General features: G+C 36.4%; 1 protein-coding gene across 1 annotated transcript in view; it reads left to right on the top strand.

The window, feature by feature from the left end:
* Positions 1-24,635, top strand: part of LOC306882605 (semaphorin-4G-like) — a 35,620-nt gene that overhangs the window by 2,250 nt on the left and 8,735 nt on the right. Inside the window, exons 2-9 of the mRNA XM_079437332.1 lie at positions 4,596-4,910; positions 16,279-16,427; positions 17,360-17,422; positions 17,497-17,595; positions 17,684-17,777; positions 17,881-17,994; positions 19,200-19,354; positions 22,818-22,993. Of these exons, the coding sequence (XP_079293458.1) occupies positions 4,775-4,910; positions 16,279-16,427; positions 17,360-17,422; positions 17,497-17,595; positions 17,684-17,777; positions 17,881-17,994; positions 19,200-19,354; positions 22,818-22,993 (986 nt within the window). The 5' untranslated portion in view covers positions 4,596-4,774. The remainder of the gene's footprint in view (positions 1-4,595; positions 4,911-16,278; positions 16,428-17,359; positions 17,423-17,496; positions 17,596-17,683; positions 17,778-17,880; positions 17,995-19,199; positions 19,355-22,817; positions 22,994-24,635) is intronic.

Raw genomic sequence — 24,635 nt, 5'->3', positions numbered from 1 at the left:
ATATGATTTTTCTGCTCTATCTATGGCTTGCTTTTATAGAATCTCATTTTTATTCTCAACTGAAAAAAGACAGTCCCTCATGTGATTTAGCATCCGGTCAATGACTCTGTGTACAATCGGCTACTATCATTGCTTATCCTCAAGGTCCTATGTGTGCAAGAATGACATTTTTGTGAAAGACAGCTTTCATATTTAAGCAGTTCTCATTTATAAGCCAAACACTGATTTAACTGTTACACTGATATCTTAAACTAACCATGGTCTCTATGAAAATGTAGTTATTTACTTTCTTTGTTCATTGCCTTGTGGTGGAATATTGATGGATCCGGTTTCATTGATGATGAACTAGATGGCGGATGTGCTGTTGAATTTCTGTGGAAGATTGATTTGTCTAGACGCTCAAAAAGCCTTGAACTGATACTCTGTTCTTGAATGCTGTTTTGTAAATGTTTAAATGTCAAAATTTTGCTTGTGGTCCTCCTTCATTCACAAACTCTGCAGGTCCTTAATGCATGGAATATGGCATATCACTGTCATTCAATTACATCCATGAAATCATGATATAAAGTTAGTGTGCTTGTTGGTGCCGCTTTCTCTCTTTTGAGGCGACTGACCCTTAAACTCACATGTAAATGTGCTCAAAGTGACTGACAGCTGGTTAAAGATGCATGAAGGGTCTCATGCAGTCACTGTTCAGCTGAGCTGCTTGCCGAAACAGAGCTATCGTTTTTCTTTGCAGCTGCTCAATTCTTGTCACTTGATTCAGTTCATCCTACAGCCTGATACCATTAATCCTGTTGTACAGCTCAACACTTTATTTTTAAATCAACTTGCAGCTGATCTTCCATTGTATGGAACTGGCTTTAGCCCATCTCTACGGCTCTGAAAGCAGAATAAGAAATAGCAGTGTGTGTTTGAGTGATCTCTGATGTGACCATGCAGCATAAGACCACTGTGCTGATCTGGAGCTGTCGCTGTAGGCTACAGTGGCCGCCAATTGATATGCTTTCATTTGCTTTCTTATGGTGTTCGTGCTAAGAGATTTTCCACTGGGAAGATTTGGCCTCTCATGTGTCTCACCTATTCTTTCTTTATAGCTCTCATTCTCTCTAGGACATCTGAATTGGCTGAATAATAATACCGCTGATGGTTGTGTAGTTATAATCCTATAAATGGATTTCTTTCATAAACCTCTTACACTTAAACTGGATTCTAGTTTTGCACCAAACTATTACTCAATCCGCGTTGTTCTCTGAGCGGTTCAGCAGAAAAGTTATTTGATTCCTGAAACTTTCAGTGATATTTAATACCATATACTGTCATATCTGCTAATGCTTTGTTGACATAAAATTTCTTCAGTGGCTGCACAGACCTTTCAAAGCATATTATTTTAGTGATGAGATATCACTCTCTTATTAAAACCCATGAGGCCTTTTTGTCTGATTAAATTTGTCAAAATGATTTGAGCAACATGGTAAGTGCAAAATAAATAATTATTTATATATAGTAAGGTCGGAAAGCTGAAATTGCTGAATCAAACTTGAAAATAAAACAATGTTTTAGGATTTTGAATATTTAAAACAGAATTTTATTATGTAAAATTAAGAAATATGTCAGATTTACACAATTTTTTTGGTTGTGTGTTTCATGTTTATTGTTAAGAGTTCAAATGTTCATGAGATGGATTGCCTGAGGGAAGAAACTGTTCCTGTGCCTGGTCGTTCTGTTGCACAGAGCTCTGTAGCGTCATCCAGACGGCAACAGTTCAAAGAGGGATTGTGCTGGATGTGAGGGGTCCAGAGTGATTTTACCAGCCCTTTTGCTCACTCTGGATGAGTACAGTTCTTGGAGACTGGAGAGGGTTGTACAAATGATTCGCTCAGCAGTCATTTTGTGGTGTGTTCTGCCGAATGTTCAGCAGTTCTTCCCTGGTGAAACTGATCGTGTTTGAAAAACTAACAAAAACACTAAAACAACTGAAGAGACAAGCACATTGGCTACAACTTGAGCTCTTGACTGACAATTCAAAATTAATACTTTTATGTTTTAAGATCAAACGTGGCAGTAAAGATATAGTTACAAAAGTTCTTTTGAACTTTCTATTCATCAAAGAATGCTAAAATCGATCATTTTCAATATTGGTAGTAATAAGAAATGTTTCTCGAGCTGCAAATCAGCATATTAGAATGATTTCTGAAGGATCTTGTGACACTGAAGATTGGAGTAATTATGCTGAAAATGCATCAAAGGAATAAATTACATTTTAAAATGTATTCACATAGTAGACCGTAATCTTAAATTGTAATATTTCACAGTATTTACTGTATTTTTGATCAAATAAATGCAGCTTTGGCAAGCATAAGTACTTTCAAAAATAAGCCAAAATAATAATATCAAAGCATATTTTACATTTCATTCGTTTCAGCTCTGCTCTTTGACGTTGTTTCTGTTGTTGGACAGAGCAGTACGAGGGATGCTGATCCGATAAAGCTCTCTGGCGCAGTACTGCTGATTCCTGCACTACAGCAGGTGTGAATTCAAGCACATCTGTGCGTTTATGTTTGAGAGAGTTTCTTTATACAGAGAGAGAAGGAGTGAAAAAGTTTTGAATGAACAAGAATACAGTGGCCTAGAAAGCCACCGGGAATGTGCTCTCCAAAGAGGAGATAGAGGGCAAAAGAAAACAGTGCTCATCTGGTGCGTAAGCTTGTTTAATGGAATGAGGGAGAGAGAGTGTGTTTATCTGAGAGAGGGGGAGAAGTCTGGAGTGTTTACAGAGAGAGGGGCTGAGTGTGTTAGAGTAACGGGCAGAGGGAGGCGAACAGTTAGATGCTCAGGCCACTGTCCTCCTAAATCACATCAGACTCACACACAAGCACAATGACTCTTCCTTTTTAAGTAACAACCATTCTCGTACAGGTCAGTCGTGACCATAACACTACAATAGTAAGGATAGTGTCAATATGGAGACAAATTCGATCTAAATGATGTACTAAATAACTTTCCATTAAAAAGGTTTTAGATCGAAAGAAGTGAATTCAGTCATGACAGCTCTTGAAGTGATAAATTCAACCGGCATTTATTGGCATGGCCATGAAATATACATAACCTTGATTTTAGCGGACCGGATCTGCTATGCTGCTCCTGAACAAATGCAATAATTAGTTCAGCTTAGTCAAAAATAATGAAGGATTGCTGCTGCAAGAATGTTGAACCCCTTAGCAGATCTCTACAGGTGGTGCTGGGGAGGAGGATGGGATAGGGTATCATAAACTTTCATAATTGTTCAAAGTGCCGATCCTGATTGGCTGGTGCTGTGGCATTGAACGAACCAATTAGCAATTAGTTAGTTTCATACCTGAACTATGTAGTTTTGAAATCATGTATGCTCATATTAGATATCAGTGGCCTTCAAAAAGCGGTTTTATTCTGCGTAAGGTGGTTCACCCTTTCATAGTGGCTGTCATGTTTAATAATACTTCACTTCTCTAATAACACTTAATCTCAATAACCCCTATTACTGGGTTTTAATGGCATAAATGAATCATGGGTGACAGATACACCTGCTTATAAGCAGGCCCAGATGAAATCTGTAGACTTTTCTCATTTTATTTAATTATTTATTTTATTTTTTTGTCCATCACCAATTGTTTATACATTACCATTCAAATGCTTGGGGTCAGAAATATTTCAAGTCTCTCTCTCTCTTTTTTTTTTTTTTTTTTTTTTTTTTGAAACGATGATACATTTTTTTTTAAGTATTATTTGATGAATAAAAAGTCCTAAAGAATAGTACTTATTTAAAATGTAAATCTTTTGGAACATTGTAAATGTCTTTACTGTCAATTTTGATCAATGCATCCTTGCTGAACAAAAGTATTATTTCTTCAAAAAAAAAAACTTTGAAATGGAACTAAATTAATTTCCACTGACTGGCACATATCCTTATGTATGCTCCCAGTTTCTCCAGAGCAGTATTCTCATGATTTCCAAACATAAAAAACTCCAGAGCATTTCCAGACTAATCCAACCTGCTTTTTATGCAAGAGAAGAGAAGTCAGAGATGAGCTCTGGCTGAGTTTGTGGTAGTCCTGGCTCTTTTGGATTAGGACTCACACTATTCAGTTGTCATACATTAATCACCAGCTTATTATTCAACGCAGTCACCTCAGACACAGCTCAGGATTAAAGGCCTGAAAGGTCGGTGTCACTGGATGCGCAGTTGCATCCTTTGATCTTCACTTTGACGTACCACTGAGTGGCCATGTGCTTTGTGCATGTGTCACTCAGTCTTTTTTAGATGTGAATAGAAGACTTCATTTCTATTAGAGTAACCTTTTAGTGCCACAGGGCACACTGGTTTCCTTTTAACATGCCCACGTTCCTTTGTTCCATGCAAACATGAGAATCTTGATAGTTGGTTGTCCTTGGGCGATCTGGACAGAGAACCACAGTTAAACTGTGTTATTTGAGAAATCTGATTATGCGTCAGAACACATGCTTCACCTGATCACATGTCAGCTTAACTATGACATCAGCACTGACTAGTCATTTCTGTACCGGTCCTAACCGTCTTGTTTTTTCTTGTTTTGCAGAGTGAAGCGCTTGAAGGAAAGAGAGCTGTTTTATTTTTTGGTGAAGAAGAGTAAAACAGCAGCATTTGTGCATACCAGAGGAAACGGTCTTAAGAGACGGCATTATTGACTTCCTGCTCCCTTGAGAGGAGGGGTGAGCGGCTGTCTCGTGGTACTCACCCCTCCTGGTCAGATTGCTGATGCTGAAGATGTTGACCCATAGTGCATGGCTGCTGTTCCTGCTGTTGCTGTGTGTTGTGTCCACTCTGTGGGGTTACCCCTTCAGACCCCCGCTAGACCTGGATGTGACCCCCAGAACTACGGTCCTCTCCAACGGTATGATACACGTTTTGTTTTTCATTCATTCATGCATATAATACTGAAGAGAGAGATCCACCAATCAGACAAGTCACTGTTACTATGGAAACAAATTATGGCAAAAAGAGCTCTGTGATCATCCACACCCACAAAGCATTGCTAATATCTCAATCGAGTCTCTCTATCCTCTCAAACTACTTATACATATGCATATATATATATATATATATATATATATATATATATATATATACATACATACAGTCATGGCCAAAAATATTGGCACCCTTGGTAAATATGATTAAAGAAGGCTGTGAAAATGAATCTGCATTGTTAATCCTTTTGATCTTTTATTTTAAAAATTCACAAAAATCTAACCTTTCATTGGATAATAAGAATTTAAAATGGGGGGAAATATCATTATGAAATAAATGTTTTTCTCAAATACACGTTGGACACAATTATTGGCACCCCTAGAAATTCTTATGAGTAAAATATCTCTGAAGTATATTCCCATTCATATTCACAATTTTGAGCACTCCAGGGTGATTATGAACAAGAAATTATCCAGCCATGGCTTCCTGTTTCACAGAAATATAAATAGGAGGGAAAACAAAGCCCAAATTCCCTTAATCATCCATCACAATGGGAAAAACCAAATAATATATTTCTGATGTACAGCAAAAGATAATTGAGCTTCACAAATTAGTGAAGTGGCTTTAAGAAAAGAGCTAGAGCAGTGAAAATTCCCATTTCCACCATCAGGGCAATAATTAAGAATTTCCAATCAACATAAAATGTTACGAAACTGCCTGGAAGAGGACGTGTGTCTATATCGTCCTAATGCACGGTGAGGATGAGAGTTTGAGTGGCCAAAGGCTCTTCAAGGACCACAGCTGGAGAATTGTAGAAACATAGTTGAGTCTCGGGGTCAGAAAACCTTTAAAAAAAAATTGTCAAACAGCACCTACATCACATGTTGTTTAGGAGGGTTTCAAGAAAAATTCTCCTAGCTCATCCAAAAACAATCTCTAGCATATTCAGTTGTCAGACACGACTGGAACTTCAAATGGGACTGGCTTCTATGGTCAGATGAAACAAAAAAAAATGAGCATTTTAGCAGCAAACCCCCAAGATGGGTTTGGTGAACACAGGGATAAAAAGTATCCCATGTGTACAATGAAATATACTGCTGTATTTTTGATGTTGTGGGCCTATATTTCTGCTGGAGGTCCTGGACATCTTGTTTAGACACATGGCATCATGGATTCTATCAAATATCAACAGATAAAAAAATCAATAAGTGACTGACTCTGTTAGAAATCTTATAATGGGCCATGTTTGGATCTTCCAACTGTACAATAATCCAAACACAAACCTCAAAAACAACACAAAAATGGGTCTCTGAGCACAAAATCAAGCTTCTGCTGGCCATTCCAGTCCTCTGACCTGAACCCTGTAGAAAATGAGTGAGGTGAACTGAAGAGAAGAAGCACCGTCATGGAGCTGTGAATCTAAAGGGTCTGGAGTGATTCTGGATGAAGGAATGGTCTCTGATCTCTTGTCAGGTGTTCTCTAACCTCATCAGGCATTATAGGAGAACATTTAGAGCTGTTAAACTGGCAAATGGAGGTTTCAAAAACTATTTGAATAAAAGGGTGCCGTTAATTGTGGCCAATGTGTATTAGACAAAAACATTTATTTCATAATTATTTCCCCCATTTTAAATTTTTATCATCCAATGAAAGGTTAGATTTTTGTCATTAAAAAAAAAAAAAAAAAAAAGATCAAAAGGATTAACAATGCAGATTAATTTTCAAATAAGTATTTGTTACACTGCCGATTTTTCAAGTTTTCTCACTTACAAAGAATGGAGAGATCTGTAATTTTCAAACTCAACTGTGAGAGACAGAAAATCACATTGTATGATTTTTTTTAATAATTTCCATTTTATTGCATGAAATAAGTATTTGATACAATAGTATTTGATTTGGTACAGAAACCTTTGTTTACAATTACAGAGGTCAGACATTTCCTGTAGTTCTTGACCAGGTTTGCACACACTGCAGCAGGGATTTTGGCCCACTCCTCCATGCAGGTCTTCTCCAGAGCTTTCAGGTTTTGGGGCTGTCGCTGGGCAACACGGAGTCTCAGCTCCCTCCATAGATTTTCTATTGGGTTCAGGTCTGGAGACTGGCTAGGCCACTCCAGGACCTTGAAATGCTTCTTACGGAGCCACTCCTTAGTTGCCCTTGCTGTGTGTTTGGGGTCATTGTCATGCTGGAAGACCCAGCCACGACCCATCTTCAATGCTCTGTACTGCAGATTTTATATATATAACATGTAATACTATTTAGTATTTTCACATCTAGGTGGAAAAAATAGTAATTTGTACTACTGTCTGTTCAAAATAAATGAAAAGAAACCGAGCATAGTTGTTTTTAAAAAAAAATTCCCTGTTGTACCGAAATCATATCGAACCGTGACACGTACCGAACCATAACATCTGTGTACCGTGCCACCACTAATATATATATATATATATATATATATATATATATATATATATATATATATATATATATAGTATCAGTATGATTTTTTAAAAGATATTCATATTTTTCAGCAAGGATGCTTAAAGTTGATCAAAAGTGGTAGTTGCAAAAGATTTCTGTTTACAAAAAATGCTGTTCTTTTTAACTTTCTGTTTGTCAAAGAAGCCTGGAAAAAATGTATCACAAAAAATATATATAAAAATATATGAAGCAGCACAATTGTTTTAAATAATAATAATAATAAATAAATGTTTCTTGAACAGCAAATCTACATATTATAATGATTTCTGAAAGATCATGTGACACCGAAGACGTAATGATGCTGAAAATTCCGTTTTGCTTCACAGAAATAACTTATTTTATAGCATATTAAAATAGAAAGCAGTTCTTTTAAAATGCCCCTATTATGGATTTTTGAAAATTTCCTGAAGTGAATGAAAACATCCTGCAAAGTTTTAAATCTGAAAGTGCGCCGTGTATAAAGTTATTGTTTCTCAAAAGAAAGAGTCGACTCTGAATTACTGAAAGGAGTCGTTTTTAAAACGAATCCCAAATTAGCATATTGCCCGCCCACATTTTTGGTCTTTTTGGTTGGTCTGAATGAAAAGGCAAATTCATTCTTTGCCACTAGGGGCTGCTTTTGGAGCGGTAAGATAGCGGTTTCCTCGGTAATGCTGTACATAAAGCAGCACTGTGCTTACAAACACTGCTTTATCAGCCATTACAGGCATGATGAAAATGAGACCAATCAGTGTCACTCAAAGGAGGGTTGGGAAAAATGAATCGTTGAGCGAATCTTTTGGGAGTCGTTGCATAAGGTAAAAATAAATGCATATTATAAGACAATGAAAGTGTTTTTTGACCTTGCATGCATGTCAACCTGTTGTTGGGGACTCCCAAAACCCAAATATGAACCTTTCATTACTCATAATAGGGGCACTTTAAATTGTAATAATATTTCATAATATTGCTGTTTTTACTGTATTTCTGATCAAATAAATCCAGCCTTGGTGAGCAAAATCTTACCAAACTTTTGCACAGAATATGATATCTATGTACTGTCATTTTTCGATTATGTATTTTTTTAAAATCTAGATTCTCGTACATTTTTGTTATAAATAGAGCAAATCATTGGGAAAAATGCTTCCCGAACCAAGACCGCTGTAAAAGTGGCCAGTGACTGTTGCACTCTATATGATGGAACGTAAATATGATAATCTTTCAGTGCCAAGGTATATCAAAGTATTTAAGTTTATTTTTCCTTTAGCATTACAGTAACATGGTACTAGCACAGTACATTTCTGTAAGCATCTCAAGGGTTAATTTTGAAGTAAATAAAAAGGGCTGCTCAGGCAGATGCAGAGAAGCTGCTGTGTGGTTACGTGAGGGGGAGTGGGTTCATGGACTGTTGATGACTCTGTACTTAATCATTCAGATGTACGCAGGGCTCTATCACACTCGTTTAGATGATTCGCTGCTTGCCAGCTTGAATTTTGTATATCTCTTGAACAATAAAACGCCTTTTTCTCACATCTGTCAAGCAGAAATGCAGGAGAGAAGGCACAATTAGCCAACCCAAGGTTGCCTTTATCTCTAGTGCTAGTTACACAACTGCAGAGAGGTCAGAGGGCTGAGAGACCTGAGGCCTGTGTTGAGTTTAAAAACACTGAGAGTGCAGCAGGTTCATTCTCAAAGTCTCGTCCTACCTTTCCCTGCCAGGTCAATGACCTGAGAAGAAGCGCCGCAGCAGATTTTCAATGCAGAAGACGCTCCAAACTGTTTCAGAGGATGTAATTTAAAAAATAACATTTCAGATATTTGCATTAAATAACTAAATATGTGGAAAGATGCATATTATTTAGGATTTGTTCGATAGATCTTGATATTAAGATGATACTCTTTGCCAGTACATTAATGCTGTGCTGGATTTTTTTGTATTCAAAGTTGAGTTATTTGTCGTGAACTAGTTTATTGCTAACAAAAACGTACCACATTACTTATTCACTTTGTTCATAATAAGTTGGTCAGTCATGCTAAACAGTGTTATTTTGGCATCATTGAGATTTTTATTTTTAGATTCTCTATTTTCATTTTAATTTTAGGTAAAGTTTTAGTAGTTTGTATGTTTTTGTCATGTTTATTATTTTTGGAGGATATATATATATATATATATATATATATATATATATATATATAGACACACAAATGCAAAGATGTTTTGATTAGTGGCAGCTGTGTTGTATCATACAGTATATTCAACTTTACTATGTACAAATTTTTATTATTATAATTTATTATACATTTGTTGAAATGTATTTTTATTGTATAAACATCTGACCCATTACTTGTGTAGAAAGTGAAGTGTAGCGCACAGAGCTGCTCAGAAAAAGCCAAGTGGCTGGAGCTCGGGGGCCTCACTGGACCATAATCCATCCCTGCATACATAAGTCTGACAGATCTTTTCATCAAGCTACTTAGCAGCTTCTGCTGCACTTACAAAAACCAATGAGCTCATCTCATCTCCTCTCATCATTTCATTTAGCATCCCTGTGCAGGCATGAGCTCAGATTAGCACTGTGAGCGGAAAATGAGATGTCAATTACTTCTGAGTTAATATCAAACCCTTGCTCAGCAACAGGCAAGAGATGAGAGAGTGTAAAAAGGAATACATTAGTTTTTGGCATACTTGGTGCCCTAAATGAGATAAGACATGACTGAAGGGGGAAAACACTTTTTAATCCTAGAATGCATTAAGCAGGACTTTTTTTTTAATCAATAAAAACATTATTTGATTTTCCCTTTAAAAAAAAACTTGTCTCTGATCCACATTGATATCCTATTTATTGGTCATAGAATGGTAAGAAATTATATTTTGTATCACTATACCCCAAGACCACATAAAGGAGCTCAAAATGGCCTGTATTTATTTCCTATTATTTTTTTATGTTTTATATCAATAATAATATTTGTTTTCTTGAAAATGTATCGATTACTTGATTACTCAAATCTGACTATGTTTTGCCCTTTGTTGGCGCCGTTAGCCTCGTAGTTAGTGCGCCGAGCCACTGACATATATAGCGCTGTTGTGCTCACAGCGGCATGAGTTCGATTCCCGTCTCGAGTTCTTTGCTGATCCCATTCCCCTCTCTCTTCCAAATGCTTTCCTGTCATCCCTCGACTGTCCTGTCCATTAAAGGCATAAAAGCCCGAAAAAATAACTTATTAAAAAAAAGAAAAAAAAAGACACCCTTTGTGTATGTTTTTTGGATAATGCTTTGTAGGGTTACCCACTTAGTGGTTCCTTATGTAAGTTTGAACTCTCTTACATATGTGAAATATAGTGCATAAAATATTAACATAGTCCAGATATTCTCAGTCCAATAGAAAGTGTATAATTAGCTGTTTTTCTAAATCATTTAACGTTTTTATTCAGAAAAATATATCAAATTGAATATTTTTATAAATCATTGAAGCATTATTATTATGTTATTTATTACTTATGAGTTTGCCGTGAATATAGCCTTTGATGCAATATTACATTAAATTACTATTTTACATAATAAATAATTTAAATGCATTGATAGTCTACAGCTACGGAATATTCTAAATGCATTAATATTTCATACCAATATATTTATTTATTTGTAAGCACTATGTACAGCTAAATAAAACCATGCAAAATAAACACTTTAGGGTGATACAAGATCGTTATTTGCGCTTGTTAATAATTAAGTTATTATTAAGGTTTTCAAGAATCTTGCTGTGAAATCATTGTCTTGTGCATAGTCACCTGTGTGAACCCATTTAATGTGGACTGTATATCTCAAGAACCCCAAAGCTTTAACTACAGAGTCAGTATCCTAAAAAAAAAAAACCTAATCACCTCTTTCTGTGGCTGCTTAATCATTAATGAGTTCAGAGAGTGCTGTACTTTATACCCTAGTAACCCTCAGAGACATGAGACAGAGTCGAGATAGTGACAGACTACCTGAGGGAGGACAGTGTAAATTATATTTGCATTGTATGTGTTGTACACCCTAAGCACACTCATTATGCTTCTGTCAAATATCAAAACTCACACTGCTGTGAAACTGTGAAGCGGCTGGTTTAAACATGACTGTGAACACAGAGTTCCTCGCTGGTTCTCGGGAGACCTTCACTTGTTTATTTAGCAAATACACAGTCTCTCTCTCTCTCTCTCTCTCTCTCTCTCTCTCTCTCTCTCTCTCCCTCTCCCTCTCCCTCTCTCTCTCTCTCTCTCTCTCTCTCTCTCTCTCACACACACACACACACACGGACAAGGCCTCTGGGGTGACAATCCAAATCATGTTGTGAATGTCATATTGATTAGTTAATTAGCAGTGCAGTTGAGCAGACAGAGGGTGTGTGTGTGTGTGTGTGCGCACGCAGACTGGACAGGAGTGTCTTGAGCTACTGTAATGTCAGTTGTAAAGTAAAGGTCTAATGGTAGTCATTCTGCTCTCAGTGCTCAATTGCATATTCACTACACGGCTAACAGTATGCTGACATCCCCTTCTAATTGACAGGTTGGGCTAGGCCCTCAATTCCAGGCCCCAGTGCAGACATATGTTAATGTTACATTCTAGAGAATTTTATGCTTCCATCTTCATGGACTTGTTTCAGTTTGAATGGGATCTAATCTCTTCATCCATGTTACAACATCTATTGCAAACAAAAAAGAGTGATGCTGTTTAACTCCCTATTAATACTAATGGTTTTGAAATTAAATGCTTAACAATCACATATAGCTGTGTTATTTGAGCGTCCACATACTTTTGACCATATAGTATAATTGCATAATACATATCTGAACCAGATTGGGGTCAGTAAAAATAATATAATAATAAAAAATAAATAAATGTTTTTTTTCTCTCTCTTATAGTCACCAGGACTGCATTTTTATAAATAAAAAAAATACAGTAAAAGTTATGAAAAATTGCTACAATATAAAATAACTGTTTTCTATTTTAATATTCTGTATTGTAAAATGTGATTTATCCCAATAAATTCAAAGCTGAATTTTCAGGATCATTACTCCAGTCGTTAGTCACATGATCCTTCAGAAATCATTCCAATATGCTGATTTGCTGCTCAAGAAAAATGTATGATTATTATCAATGTTGAAAATAGTTGTGCAGATTAACAATTTGGAAACTGTGATCCATTATTTCAAGATTCTTTATTGAATAGGAAGTTCAACAGAACATAATTGATTTGAGATAGTAGAAACAAAGTAAAAGCCCTTAGTCACTTTTGATCAATTTGATGCATCTTTGCTAAATGATTAATTTCTTAAAATAAGTATTCGTATGAAAGAAAAAACTTTTGAACAGTGGTGTATGTTGTGAATGACGAATGCAATCTGCTACAGTCAGTTGTCTTTACCAGGAGTGCTGAGTCATTTTAGTGGGCTGCTGCCTCACCTTACCTGTCTCAATGGTTGGATTATACTTTATCCAGAGAACAGGAAATGCTGGTATTGTTCTCTGTTGCTTCATTGTTACTCCACAATGGACCTTATACCAGACTGAAATACAGGACTCTGTGATAAAAGAAGCTGGAGAGTGTATCAGCTGTCTTTGTTCTGAGATATTTTTAGGGCTAGAGATTTAATCACTATGCTGAATGTTAGAATAACAACTTAAATCCTTTTTTATGAAGACATTTACACCATTTTTTTATTCCCAGAATAATTATATTCTTATACTTTCTTAGAAAAACAAACACTATGGAGGTTGCATTGTACAGTGATGTCAGAGAGTTATACCACGATAGTGAATGATTACAATATTTGTAAAGCAGTGAATTGTAATGCCTTCAGTTCAACCACTTCAAACAGGCTCTGCGATGTTAAGTTGTTAGCTTGTGTTTTATGCATTTGGTCTTTTTATTTTAAATTGATTTACATTTCCTGTAGTTGTATGGGGAATTACATGACAATTACATTTGATTGCCACAGTAAATGAATCTACAATGTATATAAACATCTGGCATTTTATATTAGTATTAATGAGGAAAAACAACAGCACTCTTTGTACTTGCCATTTATTTACATGTATCATAGAATAAATTGTAGATTTGTAGAGTTATAGAAGAATATGGGATATTTAAAGTTTGAATCACAGAATACTGCCATGGTACTTGTATACAAAACCATAGTATTAGTATGGTATTATATCCAAAAGTAAAACCTGGTTAAAAAAAAACTTTTTTTGTAAGTAGAGCTGCATAGAAAATCCCAATGTTGTGGAGGTTGAAGCCAAAACTCATTCCCACCCAGCTTTGCCAGTGTTTTACTGACCTCCATCCGTTCCTTGTAAGATCCCATGACCATCTTGAACAGACAACCAATTGTGCAGCTTTAAATCCTGAGGAGCTCTATTTGAGCAATCAGGAAAACGAGTAATTCTGGTTTGAGGAAATGATAGCTTGTCTCTGCTGCACTGCCATGTGCCTGAGAATGACAAGCACGCATAGGTCATGTGGTTTGTGTCTGTGTAATAGCAGGCCTGGAGAGTGCTATCAGTCAGGTTGCTGGTCTGGTTGTGACGGGCGCTTCATGCTGGGCCGGTGCCATTTTAACACATCTCTTGACATTTGTTTGAAGTTCAAAGCTGCTCTGCTCACCCCAACTTAGGGATATCATGGAGGTCTCTGTGCTATGTGCTTGTAAACCTTTGTTCTGTTTGAATAACCTTGTCTTGTAATTCGTTTACCAGTTTGAACTGCTGTTCGTGATGAATCTGGTGCCTAGTGGAAAAGTACAACGTAATGTGTCAGTATGACAGTGTGAATGATATGTGCACGGGAATGCATTTGTGACTCTGTATATGTACTGTTTATTCTGGTGTGGCCAGACTAATAATGTGTGCAAGTCTCGGCCCTGTTCGGCTGTTGGGTTTGCGATTGACCCCGTGCTTCTGACCCACTGAAAAGTGATGACTGAATAATTTCTGGAGGACTGTGGGAAACACTTTGTGATCTGATAGTGTATGTCTGAATGGATCAATCAGTTCTGTTAAAATTGTAGGCTCTGTTCTGGGGATGTGAGTCTGAAGACATTAAGAGGAAGGATGACAGCAATTGGAAACGAGAACGGAGTGGCTCATTCTGCTATTTAACTTTGAGAGAACAGATTAGACTCATGGCTTTTCTTAAGGTTCATGAAATTGGTTTGATAAATGAAATAATATGCACTATTGACATTGAAAGGATTATTATTACTGTATTACATTCACCCCAAGGGGTCAAATATTGGCTTCTTAACATTGTCAAGTCAGTTTGATTGGTGGACATATTAATAATGCTATTTCCAGCCATCAAAGTGCAGATCATATCTTGAATGGGTAAAGCCAGAAATCTATTGTTTGTGAAATTAAATTTCAAAGCAAATCAGGGAAAAAAAATCTGATAGCAATAAATTATGCTGGAGTATAATATAATAAATAATCTGTTCATAATAAATATATCATAAATCTATTTCAGCCAAATCTGGCTGCGCTGCATAACCTGTCCTGTCCCTGCATGCAGTGCTGCCACACACTGCTGCCTACACGAGTGGAGACGTGTGGCCTGTGGGCTGCCTGTGTTGATGTTTGTCAGCATGTGGTGTTATTTTTGCAGTACGCATACCGTACAACACGTGACGTGAGCAAATCATCACACTATTGTGCAAACAAGAAACCAGGAATGTCTGTTTGTGTCTGCTCACCTTTGTGTTAAAAGGCCCTTCTACCTCCTACTCTCATTATGGAATGAGTGATGACGGTCTTCTACTACTTAAAGTAATTAGATGTACATACATAGTTCAGTAGTTCAGTACTTCTATATTTGTTTTATAATATATTTTACTTTAGTTTCTGTTTGCAAGCAGACAACCTATGTCAAACTCAGAATCACTAGCGTTTTAAAGTTTGGGGACGGTAAGATTTTTACAAATATTTTTTTTATAATTTGATTTTAATATGTTTTTAAATGTAACTTATTCCTGTGGAAAAGCTGAATTTTATTACAAATGTTGAAAGCAGTTATGCTGATTACATTTTGTTGGGAAACTGATACAATTTAATGTAATGCTCCTTTGTTACTCTAGAAGTGAAAAGGTCTGTTCTAAAATTGTACATAAAAGAGATCACACATGATTCATTAAGGTCATGCAGGGCGTGATGTCAGCATGAGGTGTGTTGTCTTGCCTCCTCTGCAGGGCACCTTAGATGCAGACCTGGAAACGTAAAAACAACAGGCAGATTGACCCTTTAATAAGCCACGTTTCCTTGCGTACTGTTGCTAGGCCTGACAAGCTTCCCCACTAGTTCTGCTGCTGTCAAACATGAAGAGCGATGAAGCCAGTTACCTCAAGAATTAATCAATAACATCTGGATAAAGCATGCCTTTATTTCTAGTAATAATTAAATAAAAGGAAGGCTACTGAAACATAAAACATGCTAAAAAGTACATAAGAATCAAGGAATTTGCTATTAATGTAGTCATTGAAAAAGACTAAAGCCTCATTTTTGAATACAACTTTAAAACATTAACTTACCTTGGAGCAAATTTACTGTAGGTTTCTTAATGATGTTACAGTCTACATGTTAATTTTTGAATGATGGAGATGCATAGTTTAATTCACAGCATCCACTTCTCAAGATTTGGAAAAGGTAAGCTGAATGTCAATAAATTAAACATGGACTCACTGACACAGGAAACGGCACATCTTCACAACACCAAGCACCCAGAGACCTTAGTGAAGTGTTTACGGATCCTTTTATGGATAAAATATTTCTTTAACTGGTCTGTCCTGTGTGTTTCAGGGCTGTTGGGCCTCAGGCGCTTCAGAGGCTCGACACTGAACTACAGTTTATTGCTGCTGGAGGAGGAGGCAGGCCTGCTGTACGTGGGAGCGAGAGGGGCTTTATATGCTCTGCAGGCTAGTGACATCTCCAGCAGCTCACTGCAGACTGTACGTACTGACAAAACACATCAGCACTTAATTACAGAGCTTGCCAGGCAGAACTATATTGATATTCTTCATATATCCTATTTTTCTTCTTCTTCCGCTCCACAATTTTCTGCAAATATTTCAGCAAAAAAACACTTAAGATGCAGACTCCGTTCAAATGTTATGTGAATAATTTCACTGTTAGGTGTCATCTATTTTTGACTTCATACTTTTTGAAAAATGCAGGAATTTGAAAATATCTGTGACGTTCAAATTGAGAGGCCATTCACACAGGAAATGGAATAAAACAGTATTTTAAGTACATTTTGTTAAAGATACTTTTGATTAAAAGTGATAGTAAAGATATTTATAATGTTTCAAAATATTTCTATTTCAAATAAATGCTGTTCTTTTGAACTTTGTATTCGTCTAAGAATCCTGAATTGTGATTTTGAAAAATTTGTTTAAATAATGTGATTATTAAATTGTTTAATTATTTATCATTTATATTAGTAGTTATTTTGGTATTTGGCTTTTTTTATTTGCATACCAATTGCTAATTTTTCTTCTTCTTTTTTTCTAATATATACCGGTGCTTTAACACTGTAAATGAGAGAAAAAGTCAAATTATGTGTTTGCAGTATCATAAAATTTAAGCTTAAAACTTCTTTTTGGACAAATCCAAATATAGTGCATTTAGTTTTACCAATTGTTTCTTTTTAAACATCACTAAAGATACTTTTTTATAATATGTAGTTTCTTTCCTCCTGAGAATTCAGAAGTCACTATATTGTTTCAACTAGTGTGCATAGTAAGTTAATGTGAGAGTTGTTTACAAACACCAGTTGGTACAATTTGGCACTGCAAACTGGAGCAGGAAGTTGCTGTGCCAGGAAAGCATTTTTACGAGTCTTGACAGTTCAAGAATTCTTGTTAATCTTGTACTTGGACAGATTGACTGGGAGGCATCGGATGATCAGAAGCAACAATGCTTGAACAAAGGGAAAGATAACAAGGTTAGTCACGATCTCCATCTATTGTGTTATCATCTCTAGTTCGCATACTGACGTAGACGTCTTCCCCCTTACAGACAGAGTGCTACAACCACATACGATTCCTGCAGAGGTTCAACAGCACACACTTGTACACTTGTGGCACACACGCTTTCAGCCCTCTGTGTGCATACATTGTAAGTAACTGGGATGGCGAGGGATCTTACTTTAGGATGAGAACCTTCACATATAGGACTGTCTAAATAATTTTGTTGTGTTTTCCAGGATGGGAGGAATTTTAAGATCTCGTCAGCCTTCGAGGAGGGTCGAGAGAAATGTCCATATGACCCCACCAAAGGCTACACTGGCTTGTTGATTGGTATGGCATCAATAAATCAATTAGCAATATACATTTCGCCCTTAGTTTGTTTTATTACAAACAATCATTTGATACTAACAGTCATATCCTCTGTTTCCCTTAGATCAGCAAATGTACACAGCATCTCAGTATGAGTTCCGGAGCTTTCCTGACATCCGACGCAACTCTCCGATTCCCACATTGAGAACAGAAGAGGCTCCAACTCCATGGTTACAGGGTTGGTCTGCTTCAGCACACTTTATTAGTAAAATATTTCATCCCACACCATCTACATTACCTTATGTTTGGATCTCTCAAGTCATACTAGGTTAATAATCTTCAGCCATTTAACACTACAGTGGCATCCACAAGTTGTTGGATTGAAATATTTAAAACAAATTCTGAATTATTTTTGGTCACTAATCAACAGTGTTGGGGGTAATGCATTACAAGTAACGTGAGTTATGTGATCAGATTATTTTTCAAGTAACTAGTAAAGTAACACATACTTTTTAATTCACCACAAAATATCTGAGATACTTCTTCAAATAAGTAACGCATGTTACATTATTATTCACTGACAGCTCTCCTGTCGCCATGTTGAGAGAAATCGGCAATAAGTGCAGATGCAGAAGCACTTCCTTCAGCCTGAGGATGAATAATTTCACTTTTGATGTGAAAGGGCCTTTAACAGTTGCCAAAAATAGAACTTTTGGATTTTTTGTTATTAAAATAAATAAGCAAGCCCAGCTCAGGTGACAAAAATGCAGAAGTAACGTAATGCATTACTTTCCATAAAAAGTAATTAAGTAACACAATTAGTTACATTTTTATGGAGTAACACAATATTGTTATGCATTACTTTTAAAAGTAACTTTCCCCACACTGCAAATCAAATGTAAGCAAATGGTTCTCCACCAAGTGGATGCTGCACACTGGTGGTGGTTGAGGAGAGACCCCCCCACATGATTGTAAAGCGCTTTGGGTGTACAGCAATACACAATAAAGCGCTATATAAATGCATCATTCATTCATTCATTCATTCATTCATTCATTCATTCATTCACCATCTTTACAAATATTTTTTTTTATTTTAAATGTAAATATAATCATATATTATGCACACTACCTTTTAAAAATTTGGGGATAAGTTACTTTTTTTAATTTAAATTTTTATTTTTATTTTAAATAGAAATAATATTTCACAATATTATTATTTTTTTACTGTATTTTTGATCAAATAAGTGCATTTTTGTTGAGCATAAGAGACTTATTTTAGAAACATTTTAAAATCTTACCATTCCACAGGTGTAGTGTCATTTACTATAATAAAAGAGATATGTATTTATTTAATAATCATTTTAGTGTGCAGTATTGAATTATATTTTGAAATTCCACTTGCTGTGATGTACTAACAGCAGTCTTCTGTCTTGTCCCGTACAGAGGCTGATTTTGTGGGCTCAGCGCTGGTGAGGGAGAGTGTGAGTAGCTCAGTGGGAGATGACGATAAGATTTACTACTTCTTCACTGAGAAGAGTCAAGAGGTTAGCCCGTACTTCAGTCACAGCAGGGTGGCACGGGTTGCCCGTGTGTGTAAGGTATGAGGCTACAGAAAATGTATTCACTCCTCACGTCACTGTACCTGTTCTTTCTCATCTGCATCTTAAAGCGGTTTAATTGAAAAGTTAAAATTAAGGGGTAGAAATCCAGACTGTGGTAAACATGCTTTGCATAGTTAAGTGGGACAAAATGGTTAAGAATTTAATCTCTTCGATGAAAGAAAAAAAATGCTTGATTCTCTCCACAATATAATGAAACACAAAAATAGGGAGATGGCAAGACATCGTCCTCACATTTGAGTTGTTCAGAGACATCCATTGCCCTGCCCTGGAAAATTGCACACATACTAAAAATTCCGCACAATGCGTTTTTAGGCTCTAAACTGTACCATTCTCAGCATTGTAAGTGCTCTGCCCTCAAAATGCTCCTTTATTTGAAGTGTGGTTTTCTACAGGTTTCCTAATAGGGTTTTACAACAACGTTGTTGCCAGGCATCTCACTCTCTAACGGCTCCCTTCCCACGAGACTCGCCTCTCTGTCTCGCTTCTCAACCCATCAGTCTAGCTCAACACACTCAGATCAAAGTGGCAACTGAAAATGTCTGCAATTTCACATCTTTTCTAGACTGCTACTCTACAGTGTTTATTTACCATCTCATGTTTTTGTGCACAATCAGTGTGCTGCTCAGTGATCAGTGCATATAAGTTAATAGTAATCTTTATGGTCTTAAAGGTCAGCATGTTGGATGTTTACTGCAATGGACATTTTGTTGTTGATAACTGGCTTAGTAGTTGGGATTAATAGTACAATTGTTTTCAAAGCATGTGCCTAATATTACACTAGCTGCTAGCATACGAGATGCAAATTGTGAGTGTATTTGTGTATGTATGTGAATTAATCTTTTCTTTAATCCGTCTACTAAATTATAGACTAGTACTATTATATTATATACACTATATATTATATACACTAAATATATCAGCATGGGAGAAGAGTCTGCCTGTATATTTTGATACTTTTTTTGAAAGAAGTCTTATGGTCTTCAAGGCTGCATTTATTTGATCCAAAAACAGTAATTTTGTGAAATATAATTGCAGTATAATTATCAAGGTTGGAAACAGTTGTTCTGCTTGATATTTTTTGTGGGATGTTTGATGAATAGAAAGATCAGAAGAGCAGTATTTATTTGAAATAGAAAATGTTTGTAATATTATAAATGCATTTACTGTCAGTTTTGACCAACTGAATGCGTCCTTGCTGAATAAAGGTAAATCAATTTTGACCCCAAGCTTTTGAATGATAGTGTACACAGTAGTGGGTTAGATAACATAGACTGAATTGCATTATAAGCTGGGGCTGGTAAAGTGTGTGAAGCAGGCTGTTTGGACTGAGGGTAAAAGCAGCTTCTCTGTGGCAGTTCACACAGCAGGATCACCTTAATGAGTAGATTATTGTTCATTATCCACATGCTAGAGGATTGAATTTTGTTAATGCACACTAGCTGACATTGAGCAGAGGGAAAGCCATAATTAAGCACAGTAACTCAGCTGTTGTCAGTAACAGCCTGTATAAAGACTTAATAAAAGCCTTCTGTTTCTTCATACTGGTATAGGCTAGAAATCTTTTGCAGTTTTTAAAAATCCAAAAAGATGGATTGAGATGGATTATCATATCAGTGCCAATGCATTAAACTCTGGTTTCATATCACCATACATCTGCTTCTGAATATCACCATCACAAATCAACATTCAAAAGCCAGTTTCCCTTTTCCACAGTGGAAATTAAAGGCCATTACATTATAGTGTCAGTGTTATTACCGGAAACTAAGCAGGGAAACCAAGAATTGTTGCAAGATGCTATGGGGTCCCGTCAAAGTTATTCCTCCATGAAGATTTATTCTCCTCTTGGGAGGCAGCATGGAAAATTTACTTGATCTCCCTGACATGATGGGGGATTCCGTTACATACAGAAAAACCCATCCAATTCAGTGCATTTCCCTTTCCCACAGTCAAGAGCCAGTGATCCATGTTAAAACAAATTATAAACTTTCTTCTACTACTTTTTGGTAAAACTCTTGAGTATTTCTAATAGTGATGAACATATGTCATATACATATGTATCACCTAATGATAAATATTTGAATAGTTTTTTATGTTTACTTGAACTGTTTACTTCCATTTGTAAGTGGCTTTACATGATAAAGCAATACTGTATTCAAAATCTGGGGACAATAAAATGTTTTTGAAAAAAAGTCTCTTATGTGGACCAAGACTGCATTTTTTTTACCACAAATGCAGTAAAACAGTAATACTGTGAAATATTATTACAATTTAAAATAACTGTTTTCTATTGTAATATATCTTAAAGTGTATGTTAAGTTAAATCTGAAATTGAAGGAAAGAGGGAGAAATATATATTCATCATTGTTTAATTAAAAGATTTGAGATCAAAATGGGTGCAGCCTATTGGTTGTGAGCACAGTGCTGCTGGAACAACCAGGGAAGCTGATTGGCCATTGAAACTCCACATGGCACAAAGGACCAGGTGTGTGTGATTGTGAGCATGCTGAGATCTTTGAGCAGTGGATGTGCTTCTCCTTCCTAAACTGGTGGATTTTGGAGATTATACAACCAAATGAGAAAGATTGGTAATCAGCATCGAGTCAATTGAGTTTGTTCAAAGACTGCTGGGAAAAGCCAAAATGTGTTCATCAACTTGGAGTGCTACTGGTAGGACAAATATTCATTGTGTTTGAAAGTTGTTTGATGCTACCATTTTAGCATCTAGCATGTTAACTGGACCTGTGCACTAGGTGTATTTGATTTTACATTGTTGTTGCTGTTTACAAGCTGCTATATAAACCGCAAATAGTTTAACAATATTGTTTGTACTTTTAATATCTCTGAATGTACATTTATTTATACTGTGTGTAGTGACTCATATATTTATATATGTTTTTCTATATAGGTTATTAAGCTAAGCATCTGAAATATTCATTGAAACAAGAAGATCAAGTCATTGTTGAAAGATTTTCAATAAATTGATTCGATGAAGAAGAATTCAATGCTTTGAGTTATTCCATGCACCCTCCTCTTAAAGTTGATTGAAGCCTTTTCAAGTTTGGGCAGACATTGAGGCACAGAAACCTTGAGAACTTGACAGTGTAGTTTATCCCTGTAACTGCAAAGCTGAATTTTAAAATATAAAATATAAATTTTGGGGTGGAGTAACCCATATGGTTTCCTTTAGGATTCAATGATGAATGGAAAGTTTAAAAAACAGCATTTGAAATAGAAATCTTTTGTAAGATTATAAGTGTCTTTACTGTCACTTTGATCAATTGTATGTATCCTTGCTGAATAAAAATAATGATTTCTTTTAAAAAAGAAATCTTACTGACACCAAACTTTTGAACAGTATACATGTTAGCAGACCTTTCAGAGATCTCCTGTTGCATCTTATGATTTTCTTTCTGCTGTTCTCTGTTGTTTCATCTTGTAGGGAGACAGAGGAGGTCTCCTCACGCTACAGAAGAAATGGACCTCCTTTATGAAGGCCCGTCTGGTGTGCTCTTTACCTGACTATGAGTTTCACTTCAACGTGCTGCGGAGTGTGTTTTTTCTGGAGGGCTCCGGCCCTCAGGACTCTGTATTCTATGGCATATTTGGTCTGGAATGGTAAGATGTCTTTTGTACTATCCTTTTTGCATAATTGCCAATTTATCTATTTGCAATAGTGTTTCGATTTAATTGTGGGTGTCAATTACATTAGTTAGCTGTCAAGATGAAAGTCACTTCTTCTGGTTCTCCTTCTCAGACGGAGAGCATCTTTCTTAAATGATCCTGGCAGTTGTTTGTGGAAGGTTAAAGTGTTGTGCTGCTGTGCATTCAGGGTGGCATGCAAATGACGCCTCAGTCGATAGTGATTAAAGGATTCTGCCAGGGAGTGTCCCGTCATTTTGCTGTGACTGGCGGGTTTGTTGAAATGGATTTGATCTATTAGTATGTTCATCTGTCAAGCCTGGCTCGCTCTGACCATTTACATTAAATGAGGCGACAGCATCTACAGTCCACCAGGATCATCAGAATGAAAATCGCTGACAAGTCCTCTTGCTGCCAGAAGCACAGAGCATGTTTTATTCATAAGCAGGTCACGTTCTCTCTTGAGATCAGAGAATTTGTTCTGGACACGTTATAAAGAGGCCCGTGAGCCAAGCTTTGACTAGTCATTGTAAAACTGTACGATGTTGTACTTTGAAGCTTGAGGGCCACATTTCTGTTTTTGTCAGCAAGACAGTCAATCAGTTTCTTTTTATTCAATTGTTTGCTTTCACACATTTCTTCAGAGCTAAACTGATTATAACACATTGGTCACACACGCTTAACGTCTGCCGCTTTGACTCACATGACAGTCTTGACGCCCTGCTGAAACCAGAGGGGCGGTTCTGATGAGCTGCCAGGCAATCAATCTGTGGGCTGCGGCTGCCTGAGGTGCAAACCGCAAACATATGAGTAACAGTGATGAATGACAGGACAGGCAGGACTATAATGTCTGCTACGGTAGAAAATAATTAAGAGGTAGAAGGAGAGAGAGAGCGAGACAAGGAGAGACAAATGAAATGAGAACGAGTGCGTCAGCTGAGCTGTAATGACCTGATCACACTGACCTCTAGCAGGGCAAGGTTGAATGACTGTGGTGTCACCATGTCATCAGTTTGGGTGTAAAGTTTACTTTGACGTGGGTGCTTGTTTTCCTGAGTATTAGGCAATTCTGATTCAGACATGGAATCTCCAATAAAAGACCTTTTTTCTCTTAAAGGAAGTGTTCTCACAAAATTCAAATTTGTATCATATATTATCTACTCTTGTTGTTGTTTTTGTGAAACAGTAAAATGAATTATTTAAAGGGGTCATGAACTGTCTTGTTATTATTTTGTTACCCTTATAATGTTATCAAGATGTTTACATCAACAAACATCATAATTTATAAGTAAAAGGCTGTTTTCTGTCCTGTTTTTAACCCCCCTCATCAGAACGCTCTGTTTGTATAGATGTGGCAGATTGTAGACTCTGAAGTAAACGCCCACTGCTGTGATTGGCTATTAGTTGTGTATGTTTGACAGCCTACATCTTTCCCAGATGGACGCTGCTGTGATTTAGGTTGAAAACTCATAAATACTCAGTACATATCAAACGATCTGTAATCACAGACAAAACAATAGTGACCACATAAAAACAAAACAGTTACTCACACTTGTGTGTTGCGACATTACATTCGGATCCAATATAGTTGGCACAGCATCGTCTGTCAGTTTAAATA

Source organism: Barbus barbus (assembly GCF_936440315.1).
Source record: "Barbus barbus genome assembly, chromosome: 16".
NCBI classification, from domain to species: domain Eukaryota; kingdom Metazoa; phylum Chordata; class Actinopteri; order Cypriniformes; family Cyprinidae; genus Barbus; species Barbus barbus.
Note: the sequence above shows the minus strand (reverse complement) of the source record. Positions and strands in the feature narration are given on the sequence as shown.